Below are 12,529 nucleotides of genomic sequence, written 5' to 3' on the forward strand. Positions count from 1 at the left end.
CTGCTATTGCAGTTTCATGTCCTTCAGTAATTTCTTTCAAGTCAGTTTTTCTCCTCTTTGACCTATTTTTCTGGAATGATAGGCTCTCCTGAATCAATTTAGTCACTTTTGGTCTAGTGTTGTGAATACTAATACAGGTAAAGTAACCATAGGTGATTATCCAGCAGAGAAGAAAGTTGAGCCTCATGCGTAGTCCATCTTTTGATGTCTGTTGGATTGCAGCGGATGCATTATGTAACCATTTTGTTTTCCTTCCTACTTCCTGTCATATTTAAAATGTACATTCTTTGGGAAGATGCCTTGTAAGAAAAAAAAAAAAACAACTCTCATTTCATTTGAGGTCTTGATGCTCTTTCAAATAGATAATCTATAGTAAAGGATAATGTAGACTAAATGAGAGGTCACTTGAATGACATAGCACAGTATTTAAAGAGGTAACCTAGAACACTAAAGCATAGTATGACTTAAAGTTTACTATATAAATATAATTTATATAATTTGATAATAAAAAATGAATTTATTTTTCCTTTGCTAGAAACATCTGTTGAATAATGTAGTGAGGCTGGTTGACTAGTGAGAAAGTAGAAGCTGTCTATATTATTGTGGTATAAATGAACATTTTAAATATTAGTTGTGGCCTCTCATACTTTTTGTGATGAGTCTCTGAAGTGGTTGAAATAAATGAGATTCATACTTATATCTGCAGAAAAAGGGTTCTAGACCGTGCACCTTTTCTCTTGCACATACGTTTTATCATGCTAAAGATTGCTAGAACTCAAAGAAACTTGAGCAGGCCTTGAAATATTTAAAGGAGTGCAATTAATTAAAATTACATGTCCATATGAGAACATCCAGCTGAAATCACCAAGTTAGCAGACAAGGAAGGTGAAATCTGTCAACTGTGCTGTCATTTTGCTGAGAAATTGAGAGAAAAAATGTATAAAGCTCTAATAATTTTTATGTTTCAGGAATCAAAGTGGAGTTTCTTCAAGAGAAAAATGAAACAAAACACTAATTTTGAAAACCCAATATATGCAGAGGTATTCCTTAATACTGTATAATGCTATTTTTCAGCTAATGTACTGCAGGACTTCATTCTTGCTTTTAGAGGATAAAGGATATGGGTAGATTCTGTTGCTAAGTGAAGCAGAACAGACATTCCAGCCCAGGTCAAGATGGTACTGAAGTGGTTTTGAGAGAAAAAAATATCAAGTCTTGTGCAAAATGAGGTTCTCAGCTGGCAGCACAGCTGCATTGCCCACCTCAGCTTTCCCAGCCCAAGCACGGTGACCACCTCCTGCTCCAGGATCTCTCATGCTGGTTTCCACTTGTGGGTGCATTGTAGTACAGCTCAGAGTCCCAGCACAAGTAAAAGACTGTTGTGCTACTGGGGATAAAGTGTCTAGTGCCCTCTCAGTCCTGGATTCAGCATAGCACAGAAATTGAATGGCTCTGCATACTGCAGCCCTGCTTCCATAACAGCCCAATTTTTTCCATCCATGCAGTCAAAGGAGACAGTTCTTTTAAGATGTTATGCTAGCTAGTGCTGTGTGTGCTGGAGGAATTCTTCCATGGCTGGGTATGAAGACTAAGTTCTACCGACTTGATCCAGTAATTTCAGTCTTTTTCATCTTACGGTTAAAAATTTACAGAAGGCCTAAATGACTTAAGAACCTCAGTCGCACAGTCATGTGACTAAAACTTAGCTGCATCTTATGGAAAATTTGGGTTTCTAATGATGCCCAAACAAGATGAGAGAGTTCAGGAAGCCAGAGGATTTACTTCCCCAAAGCTAAGAAGTTTGTAAATAATGATTTACAAACAGTAGTACTACTAGTGTTGTCTACACTCAGGTATGTGCATATTGACAAATCGAGTTACTCCTGACATTAACCATTAAAACAGAAGTGGCAGTGTGCAGAGTAAGTTTGGAGTAGCTTATCTCCTCAGCTGTACCTTCTGAGGTGGAATTAGCATTTGGCTTTTTTTTACAGGTGGTGACTTGCAGAAATAACATATACTGTGACACTTCAGCTAAATATTTGAATAGTTAGTTGACATTTCTGAAAGTTAAGGCTGGATATTTTGTACATTAGAATGTAAACTTTGATTTTATGATTATTGTTTCAGATGGAAAAGGAACGGCAACAGGACACAGAAAATGTCCCTCCTCCCTCTCCTTCACTGCCTCCCAAGATTACTCTGAAGAGAGACCAGCCATTAGCTTATACAGCAACAGAGGATACATTTAAAGACACAGCCAATCTTGTTAAAGAGGACTCTGTTGTGTAAGTAGGTAACTGATTTAGGGAAAATGAGACACATCCATTTGCACATATATTTTTTATAAACAGAAGAGTAAGGTTCACATTCAAATGCTTTATAAAAACATATGCATCTTTTAGTCAGTGGCTGGAGATGTAAGTTGAAACTATGCCTTGTTTTTTGACAAAATTGCCAATTGCTATTTTTATGAACAATTATCATGATGTACTATGTGTATATCTTTGCACTGAAGCTGTCTGAAAGTAATGTTATAAATATATTGTACATTTGTAAATTTTTCAAAGATTATCTTGATTGTTGATGTTCCTAGTAGAAATCTGTATGAAATTGGTTGCATTTTTAGGGATAAATTCATTATATAAGGGTTTAAACTAAAAATACAAAGTGAATATAGGAGCATTACTGGTCTACGGGACCTTTTGAATATATAATGGCACCTTTTAAAACTTCTACTGGTGCTCTGGGCATGTTTACCGCCTGTTTAATTTACTACTGATGTAGAAATGGGTGTCTCTGTTTATCTAAACAAAAGATGGAAAAGTCAATACAGCATCATTATGCTGAGTAATTACTTGTGCAAAATGTTGTTCCTACAATATTTTAACTGCCTGGGATAAAACAATTTCCTCTCAATCCATAAGACATACTTTTCCTCTAGGTTCCCATTAAAACCATTCCATTAATAGTGTTCTTAAAAAGATTTGATATATTTAGATTTTAGTGTCATGAGTATATAATTTAATGAGATTCTCTCCTGATCATCAGTGGAATAGCTTTGTTCTTAGCTGGAGTCTCTGGAAGTCATTTGTAATATTAAATGAAGTAGCTAGATTTCTATAACAGCTTATTTCCAAACAGCAAAATACAAAAGATACTGCTTCATTTAAGAAATAATTCAGTTTTTTTAATGTGAAAGTTTAATTTTATTGACTATTTATTTCCTGAGGTGGACATTAATAGAAAGGGAAACAATTTCTACTAATGCAGTCTTTGTAGTTATCTGCTTATTTCCATAACCTTCTATCAGTATATGCTGTATGTCTTACCAGTTTTTCTATTAACTAGGCAAGGTAGTTTCCACAGCATGAACTATTTGAGGAAATTTTGAGTACCACAGCAGGAACACTAGCATTCCTGGCTAGCTACTCATATAATTTGAAGATTCCTAAATTACAATCATTGAGACTTCTGCTATTTGATTGCTTTATGTCCGAGTTCTCAAAATATATACTATTTCTAATTAGAATGCTTCTAATTATTTTGTAATGTACTTTGATTAGAAAAGACAACTGGAAAATTATGCTGCTGAATAAATTTAATAAATGTATTATTTTATCATATCCCTATTCCATACTTTTTTGTCAATGCTCTATGTACTTTTGTTAGTCTGGAGACTATAGACAGAGCTTTTTTTTTCCCTGTAAGAATTTTAACTTCTCAGATGTGGAAGAAAATCATTCTTGGGAAACTCTAAAGGTAGGTAGTATGTAAATTTGATCTTTTAATATACTTTATAGCAATTGATTCCTAAACTTTAACTGGGCTTCTTCCACTCAGAAGTGTACCACAATGTATTCATCTGAGTATGTAAATTTTTTTTTGTCGTTGTTTTTCAACAGAAACTTTAGATTCTAGCCCTCGCTTAATTTATTTTTCCCTTATGGCTAATCCCTGGCTGAATTCCTGAATTTTGGACTCATTCTGTTGTTTGAAAGAAGGCCAATTTTTAGAGTTTTCAGCGCATCTGTAGTTGGCCACTATAGGGCTGATAAATTATAATGCTTAATTTTTTTCAATGTACATTTCTCTACAGCTGTCAGGCCAGGCAGAGAGAACTATAACTGCAGATATTTGTCATGCCAAGAGGTAAAATAATTTTTTTTTGAAGTCATTTGCTAGAGAATAGAACCTCAATGAAATACTTAAACAGTACTAAACTGTTTTTATATTCTGACCCTTTCTTGCACGTGCTAACACACATGCAGGTGCCCTGCCCCCCAGTACACACACTCAGAGTGATGAAACTGCTTTTCTTACATTTGGTGTTCTGACCTGCACATGGTATTTTTGTAAGCTTAATTGAATTGCACATTAATGATTAATCACTAACGCAGATCTTTAGCAAATAAAACCTTTACCCCTTCAATTTTCAAATGTCCAGGAACACCACCATATCAGCCTCTGGCCAGGAGTTTAACAGGTAGAAATAGTGTACAAGAGGCACAGTAACTTCAACTGCTGTTTTACCATTCTGAACACACTCTTTATACAGTCAAACTAATTGGCTGTAGCATACACTAATGACCTGTTTCATCTAATTGGTGAAATAATTATCCTTTTAACTTACAAAGCACATTGAGGATGAAAGAAATGTAAATGTATATTTATTTTAATATTTCCCCCATAAACTATACTAATACTAGGAATAAGTATTAAAAATACAAGTAGTAAAATATAAGTATTGCTCTGTTTGTTCTATCTCTGCACAGTTGAACAGTCAGGTGATTAGATGTGGTCAAATTCTGCAACTGTAATTTTTGGAATATGTTGCAATAGCTGGGCTTTGTTACTATTTGATTTGATTTCTTGTATTAAGAAGCTTGTGAAGTTTAGCAACTATTGAATATGACCATGACCAAATGCCATAAAATAGATAATTGTCTGAGTAAATAATGTTCTGTAAGGTACAAGTATAAGATGTATGTTCTGAAATGCCAGTGGACCAGTGTTTTATTTCAAATTCACTAGAAACCTGTATGTTGATGAAGTCTACTTGAAAAGCAGATTTTTTTTTTTAATAAGAAAAAGCACATGAAATGTTTTGTTGGGTGAGTAGTACTAACCAGTTTTGTAGCTGAATATTATATGAATGTATATACTTCAGATGTATCACTTCTGAGCACAAAAAAGTAAATTTACAAGTCTATCTCCAAACTCAGGAATTTCTGGTAAGTAGGGAAAAGAAGTGTTCTCTGAAGGGAATTAAGCAGCTTAGTAACTGGTAAAGAGGAGGACAACTAGTTTTAACAGGATTAAGTTATTTCCATAAAGTTGATGCTAGTTCAATGCTAAATGTCGATTAGAACTCCAGGGACTGAACTCCCACTAGCTGTTCGAGTTGGAAACATCATAGAGAGTAGCATGTCAGATAAACAGCGTTGGGCATAGGAGACAAACAGCCAAAAGAACTTTGCATCCCATCCAGCTTCATATCATGTCCTGGGGTACTTTGCTATCAGGGCATGTTCCATGCATTTTATGACCTTAGAAATATCAGAGTTGCACAGTCTTTTCACTGATGATCTTTGAGCTTTTCTATCTGCAAAGAAGAAAATAAACCTGGAAGTATTTATTCAGCGTTCTCTGTGAGAGGATTCTTTACATTTATAGGTTTGGCAACAGCTTCTGTAGATGGATAATGAAGGTTGCTTTAAACTACTGGCTTAAATACTCAGAGAGGTACAGCTACGGCAGAGCAGAGACCAGCAAGTGCTACAAAATACCCAAGAACCAGGTAAACAGAAACCTCTGTGGTCCGTGTTGTGAGCTAGATCTTTCCTACTGTAAGTGCAGCTGAAATTTTTAGCTCTCAGTAAGTCATAATGTACAATCATACCGATTAACTCCCCCTGACATTCTGCCTCTAAGTACCTCAGAACTAAGGAAGGTAGTGGGTCTTCACATCTCACTGGTCTCCTAGTGAAACTAACAGAACAGGCCTCATCTACCATACACATATTCCAGAACAATGAGTTCCTAACAGAAGTTGCTGAAACCCAGCAAATGTTCACAGCATTACAAAGTGGCTGAGGTCAGAAGAGACATCCAGAGGTCATCTTGTCCAAAACCCTTCTCAAGACGGGCCACCTAGAGCAGGTTGCCCAGGACTATGTCCAGGTGGCTTTTGTAGTCTGCACGGAGGAGACTACACAACCTCTCTGCGCAACCCCTCCCAGTGCTCTGTCATCAAACAGAAAACCTGTTTTCTGATGTTCAGATGGAACCTCCTGTGTTCCAGTTTGTCCTATCTTGTCCTGTCACTGGGCACCATGGAAAACAGCCAGGCTTCATCCTCTTTGCACTTTCCCTTCAGGTATGTATAGACATTAATGATACACCCCTGAGCCTTCATACAGCCCTTTTTGTACTTACATTCAGAAAAGTATTTTTCTCTATAGGTGTCCCTAATATCAGGAGTCAACCTGTTTCAAAGTCTTGAGAGGTCTCTACATGATAATCTGAATTAACTACTCCTGAGTTAAAGAAACTGTACTCAACAATGCTTACTTTCACTCCAAAATGCTGAGTCTGTATCCTAGAAGAAGAAAAAAACACAATAACCATCCCTGAATAATGGCATAACCGTTAAACATGTAAGTTGAAAGTCTGTCACATAAATTAATATTTGAGACTTTGGTTCTTGTCTTCAAATGTCAGAGCAATTTTATGAGATGTTTAAATTAGCTTCATAATGCACTACCTATCACTGTAAAAGCACAGGAGGTAATTAACTATGAGAAATAGCAGTGTTAAGTAGATATACAACTTTTCTGTGTTATCTCTTTTGGACTGTTGCAAAGGATGCAACAGCCACCTCCCTCTGAACATTGTATTATCAAACTAAAGCTTTGTCTATTTCTTGTATTTCAGCTTCCAGCAGAAGCAGATTATTAAAGTGCTTGGGAAAAAGTAAAGGTGAGCAAAATTTTCAGTTGGGTTTGAACTTTATTCTGCATTTTATGGTGAAATGGCTATGGTTAAATGGTTAAGTGTTAGCGCAGTAAGGTCAGTACACTTCTGGTAGTCTGGTTCCCTCTGTGTAGTATGAGTTACAATGCGACTCCTTCAGAACGAAGATGGTCGCTTTGTCCTGTCAGACAACTTCAGAGACCCAGGCAACTGGGTTCTAAAGGATGGTAAAGGAATGGACCATGTGTACATTAGCCTTTAGTTTATATTATATTACGTTAGGGCATATGTTTTCTTTATATAAGCATTCCTAATTGTTTGCAAGCAGCTTTCTTAGACCCTGTGAAGACTTGGCCTGTTGAGCCTCAGCCATCCCAAGGCAGTACAACACGTTTCAGTGAAGGCTGCTCAGCTTAATTTTCAGAAGTACATTTGATAATCTGATTGCTAGAAATGATGTGTAAGGGAATTATGAACTGATTATAAAACTTTGTTAAATGGGAGGAAAGAGTACTCTGTTACTGAAACCATGTGAAGATCTAAGGCTTTCTGGTCACCGCTGTTTTGTAAAAATGCTAGCATTATATGTAATGGTACTGAGGTTCTTGAACCAACAGTAGGGGAAAGGGAACTGAATTGCCAGCTCTGCACGAATGCATTTATCAGTGCATGTGTGGTGAGACAACAGCTAATTTTCCCTAATTGCTGCATGAGCATATTTCATGAATTAATAGACTTGTAGTAATGTAGTAATGTTGTGATAAGACAGTAGCAGGCCAAGTGCAAAGTAACTGTTTATGTTTACATCAGACTTGGAATGAACTCCCCAGGAAGAGAGCTGCAAAATGAAGCCAGAGTGACTGGGTTATCTTTGGGTTAGTTTCAGAACTGATTTGACAGGGACAATCCATGCACAGAAGTGGAGGGAGTATAGAAAGCCATCACTGCGCTTTGAGAGCATAAAAAGACAACTCAGGGCCTTCAGGGTAGGACCAGCAGAAAAGGATTGACGTTGAAGACTGCAGTGTCTGAGAATCAGACCCCTGCTGTGAAATCAAATGTCTTCTCCAAGGCACCTAGGCTTGCCAGATGGGATACCCGTGGTGTCCCCGTGGTTTGATTGTGGAGTTGAAGAGCTTGAAAAAGGGTCTTGCATACCTCAGCAGCTTGGAAGAGCTCAGAGATCTGAGAGTATGTATCAGAACCACAACACCAGGCTGCTAATAATTATTACCATGATTGTATGCTACTAAATTTATTTTAAAAGGAATTCAAACAGGCTCTGGTGAGAGATATGTGCATGTACACTTTTGTAATCCTTAGGCAGGAAATGCAACATGTCTAAGGTCCTCATGCATCATGTATGTATATCTGGTAATTTAGGATATACCAAGCAGCCTATAAACACTAAGTACAGCTTGCCCAGGAAACTTGGAGTGTCTGACCAGGCTATCTGGTTGATTTGCTTTTGTGTATGCAGTGGATTCATGTGATTGATAGCTGCATGCTAGCCATTTGTCCAGGTTAGGCAAATGTTTCCCAGTGTGGTTTCTTGGTGGCTCTGTTCATAGCACTGGAGATTGAAATCCCAACCAAGTGCCCAACACCCTTTTCTTTTACTTTCCCTCTTTAGGCAAGATTTCTAGAGAGAAAATGGAAGAGGCAAACATATAGTCACCCTTCCTCAGCACATTTGGAATCCATTCTTGGATTCATGCATATAATTCTAAGTACTCACTGTAAGATGTCAGAGAAAGCTTCCATGCCCCATTTGGACAGGCTGTAGCCACCTCCTACAAATGCCATGAGGCCTTTGGCATTCATTAGATTGACTACTGTTCCCTTATTTTTTTTCAGAAGTGGTAGAAGCTTGAACATGGTTTCAATCAATCCCAGTAGATTAATGTTCAGCACTGAGTGGAAATCATCAATTCTCAGCCAGTCAGTGGATGCCATAGGTGTTCTTCAGCATTGCTCACCAAGCCAACAAGCCCTACGAGGATTCCAAAATCATTTATTTTCTGTATGTGGTGATATCTTACCTCAGGGTTTCATATGTAGTATTGGGAGCCAAACACACGCTCTGCAAAAACTTCAGTGAGATGAATGCAGCTGTCTGGGGCCTGATTGTAAATGTCTAAATCTACTCTGTACATTTGGCAAAATTTCCAATGATCTTAGGCAATGACTCTAAAAGAATATGGGTAAAATATTAAAGGAAAATGTTTTCAGTTGGAGATATAGGCCACTTTACTGGGTCTATTATGCACTGAAGTATGTGGGCTCCTAATGTGCACTTCTCGTGAAAACTGAAGAGTCTAGCTAAAAGTGGAAAGGCTGATTTTCCTGGGTTGGGGTCTAAAGGTCTAAACTAAACATGCAGAATTAGTCAATGCTTTTAAAAATATTAGCTTAACCCTGTGTATTGATAATGTTGCTTTACTACCTTATAAATTACTTGAGGAGCTTTAGATAAATAGTGACGCTTCTGAGAGGACAGCCTGTGCCTGGAAGGAGAGGCTGAAGGTTCAGAGCTCAGTCTCCGTAGAGGGTGTCAGAAGGAGGTGACAAAGTTACCAGCGCTTACCCTGACCGGGAACGTGTCGCTGGAAGCAGGGACCTGCGGAGGATCAGCAACGTTGAGGAGGTAAGCTCAAATTACTATTTTGATCTTGCCTTCATTTGTTGCATTCAAGGATGGTCTGGAACTTTGCATGATGAGGGGAGAAAGTCGTATTGGTAGAAGATACTGTTTTTTGCTGTTTCAGCTACTTAATTAATCAGCTTATTGAATATTTGATACAACTGCATGGCACAGCCCGTAGTTGCAGTGCCTTGACCCCCTTTAGCTGTCCTTAACAATATCCGGTCTGAGTTGTCAGCACTAAGAAAAAAACACGTGTATTGTCACAGTCGAATATATTTACCATGCAGATCTTTTATCACCGTGTGCCAAAAACAGAACTTAGGCCTTGCCTTTTAACTCCACTCATGGGTATCCAGAGACAAGCTCTTCCTTTGTTCTAGACAAGTACTCAGAGATGCATGACAGCAGTATTAAGAGCTACCTGTGTAACAACTCTAAGAAAACTGGCTGAAATGGCAAGCATTTAGATGTTACAGGTAGTGCAGTTGCTATTGTGTGCATTACAAAAATCAGACTAATTCAGCTATGCAAAAACACTATTTGGCTTGCTACAGGAGTGGTGAAAGAGCCCTGTGCCAGCTGTTTTTAATTGGGTGAGCTAGTTTTATTGCCAAGAAAGTTCATTCTAGTACAAGTTAGCACCCTCCCCCTGACAAGATTCTTCAACTGCACCAACAAGAGTCTGAAAAACACACCAGGGAATGATCTAGTTTGAATAGCTAGATTTTTAGGCACCCTGTTGGCAAAAGTGTGGGTAAGCCCAGAAACGTTGCTGAAGAGAATCTTTTTGAACTGAGACATAGCAGAACTGAACAGTGAATGTGTTTTATCAGTAAGAGGAAAAACTCTGCGGGTAGCAGAGAGGCTCCAGAACTCTTAGCTAGACCAGGTTTGGTTATACTGCATTATTTTTCTGGGAACTGACCTTGCCACGTACCCTTGCCAGCAGTCTCCTTTATCACAAATACCACAGCTCTGATGAATGCTGCTGGAGTCAGCCCAGTCCACGTTCACTGCCTTTAGGGAGAGTGAGGAGCAGGACCATAGCTCTTGGCCTCTCTATCTGTGACACATGCAGCAGTGACGCAAAATTCCCTTTTGTCAAGCCATTTTGCCAGTGTACTTCCAAGTCTGGTGTCACAGCCTGTTCTGAAGACATACTTTCCACTCAGGTTTCTCACTCTGTACTGTCTCTGATGAGCCAGTAAATGACAAGAGAAAGTACAGAAGCCAAAATTGCTATGTGCAGTGAGTCTGAAAGTGAGAGCTATTAGCAAATAAGTTAGTGATCTGGAAATGCAATGAAGTAAACATGCTTGGCCAATCCACCAACTTCCTTAGACCGAGTTCCCGTAAGGGGCTTTGTTTCTGGTTGCAGCCCTTCCAGCTCACTGTAAGTTAGAGGAGAGCAGGGGTTAGGAGCTTTGGCGCAATGTAATTGTAATCCATGAATAATACATGCCTTGGCAAAACCTTCTCCTGACCTCCTTTTCAACAGTTTTCTACTGTTTGCAAGGTTTACTTGCCAATCTTCCTAGTCAGTTTCATCCTCTCAGGATGTTTCAGATGGAAAGGAATGACTGCATCAGTTCTCAGAGTGGTGTCTGGTGGTGGCTCTTTTTTGTGAACTCTGGCAATTATTTGTGCTAATACTGGAAAGAGAGGAATTCTTTCGGGAAGAAGGACAATTCTCTTTGACTGTCTGTATGATGCCACCCAGTCTGCTTTTCTAATCTGTAGCATGGAAGCAGACTGAGCCAGAGAAAAGCCGAAGCTGTAATGGTGGGTCTGCAGACTAATTTGTTCTGTGATTTGTGTTGTGTTACGGTGACCCATTTGCTCTCTGCTCCTTAGACAAAAGAGACATTGGGACAGTCTCTGAGCCTTCTGTCTCCTTCGTCATTCCCTGTCTAGTGCTGATACAGAGTGAAGTAGAATATATTACATGGGAAATGTGTTTGCATAAATAAATGGGGAAGTGCATGGAGATGCTGCCCTCAAAAAAGTACTGAGGGAACACAAGGTTTTCTGACTCAGGTGAGGAAGATACTGTTTACTTATTACAAAGAGTTCTGATAAGTGTAGAATACAGTTCTTGCCATTGGAAAATCTTCATGATTGATTATTGTCTTTCTATTTGTGCTTTTGCTTTGTGCAAGAATTTAACTAAATTCATTAGAACCCATATGTATGGGAAGGCTGGTCAGTGTCTTCCAGACATCCTGCTAAAGAGAAACTTTTGTACAGGTGCTGAGCAGTCACTTGGGCTGTAGTTGCCTACATCCGTGTACAGGTGCAGACACGATTGTATTCAAAGAATGAACTGATATATTAAAACAAAGGAAATTATGATTATTTTTAAATCCTGCAAGTACTCTATCAGGAAGGGGTGTTTTTTTACGTTTTTCGTTAACTCACAGATGTCTGAAGTTAAGCATTCGTTTGGCTGATTTTTGTGTGACATCCTTCCTACCTTAAAACTTGAATGGTAAAGGAAACTCACTGTATTAGGTCTGGTTGCTAGAGTCCTTCTAGTGTTCTTGATCCTACTGAGTTAGTGAAGTGATCTGGGTTTATTTTGATTTTAAATTCCACCATCATCTAATCAAGTAGGAGTGGACAGAGTCTCAGAACCTGATAGTGAATGAATGTTGGACTCATTAAATAATGACATCAGACACAGCTGATACATGACCAATGACAATATTCGTTGCCACTTAATAATGTTATTTGACATAGTTGGATGCCTCTGTAGCTGTGGATATGGACCTCTGAGCTACTGGTTAACTCTCTCTGATATGAAAATGTTAAGCAAAGATATGCAGATAAGAATTTGCTTCTCCTTCCACTGCAGTCTGCAGGAAGGCTCCATTAAAGTTTTTGGATGTTAGATTGGTCTCTGGGCTG

General features: G+C 38.4%; 1 protein-coding gene and 1 pseudogene across 1 annotated transcript in view; one reads left to right on the forward strand and one right to left on the reverse strand.

The window, feature by feature from the left end:
- Window positions 1-2,568, forward strand: part of LRP2 (LDL receptor related protein 2) — a 101,052-nt gene extending 98,484 nt beyond the window's left edge. Inside the window, 2 exon segments of the mRNA XM_050711658.1 lie at window positions 969-1,040; window positions 2,131-2,568. Of these exon segments, the coding sequence (XP_050567615.1) occupies window positions 969-1,040; window positions 2,131-2,292 (234 nt within the window). The 3' untranslated portion in view covers window positions 2,293-2,568.
- Window positions 2,569-5,354: 2,786 nt separating this feature from the next.
- Window positions 5,355-12,086, reverse strand: LOC118259346 (retinol dehydrogenase 7-like; annotated as a pseudogene).
- Window positions 12,087-12,529: the final 443 nt, after the last annotated feature.

This window comes from Cygnus atratus, chromosome 6 (genome assembly GCF_013377495.2).
Source record: "Cygnus atratus isolate AKBS03 ecotype Queensland, Australia chromosome 6, CAtr_DNAZoo_HiC_assembly, whole genome shotgun sequence".
In the NCBI taxonomy this organism is placed as follows: domain Eukaryota; kingdom Metazoa; phylum Chordata; class Aves; order Anseriformes; family Anatidae; genus Cygnus; species Cygnus atratus.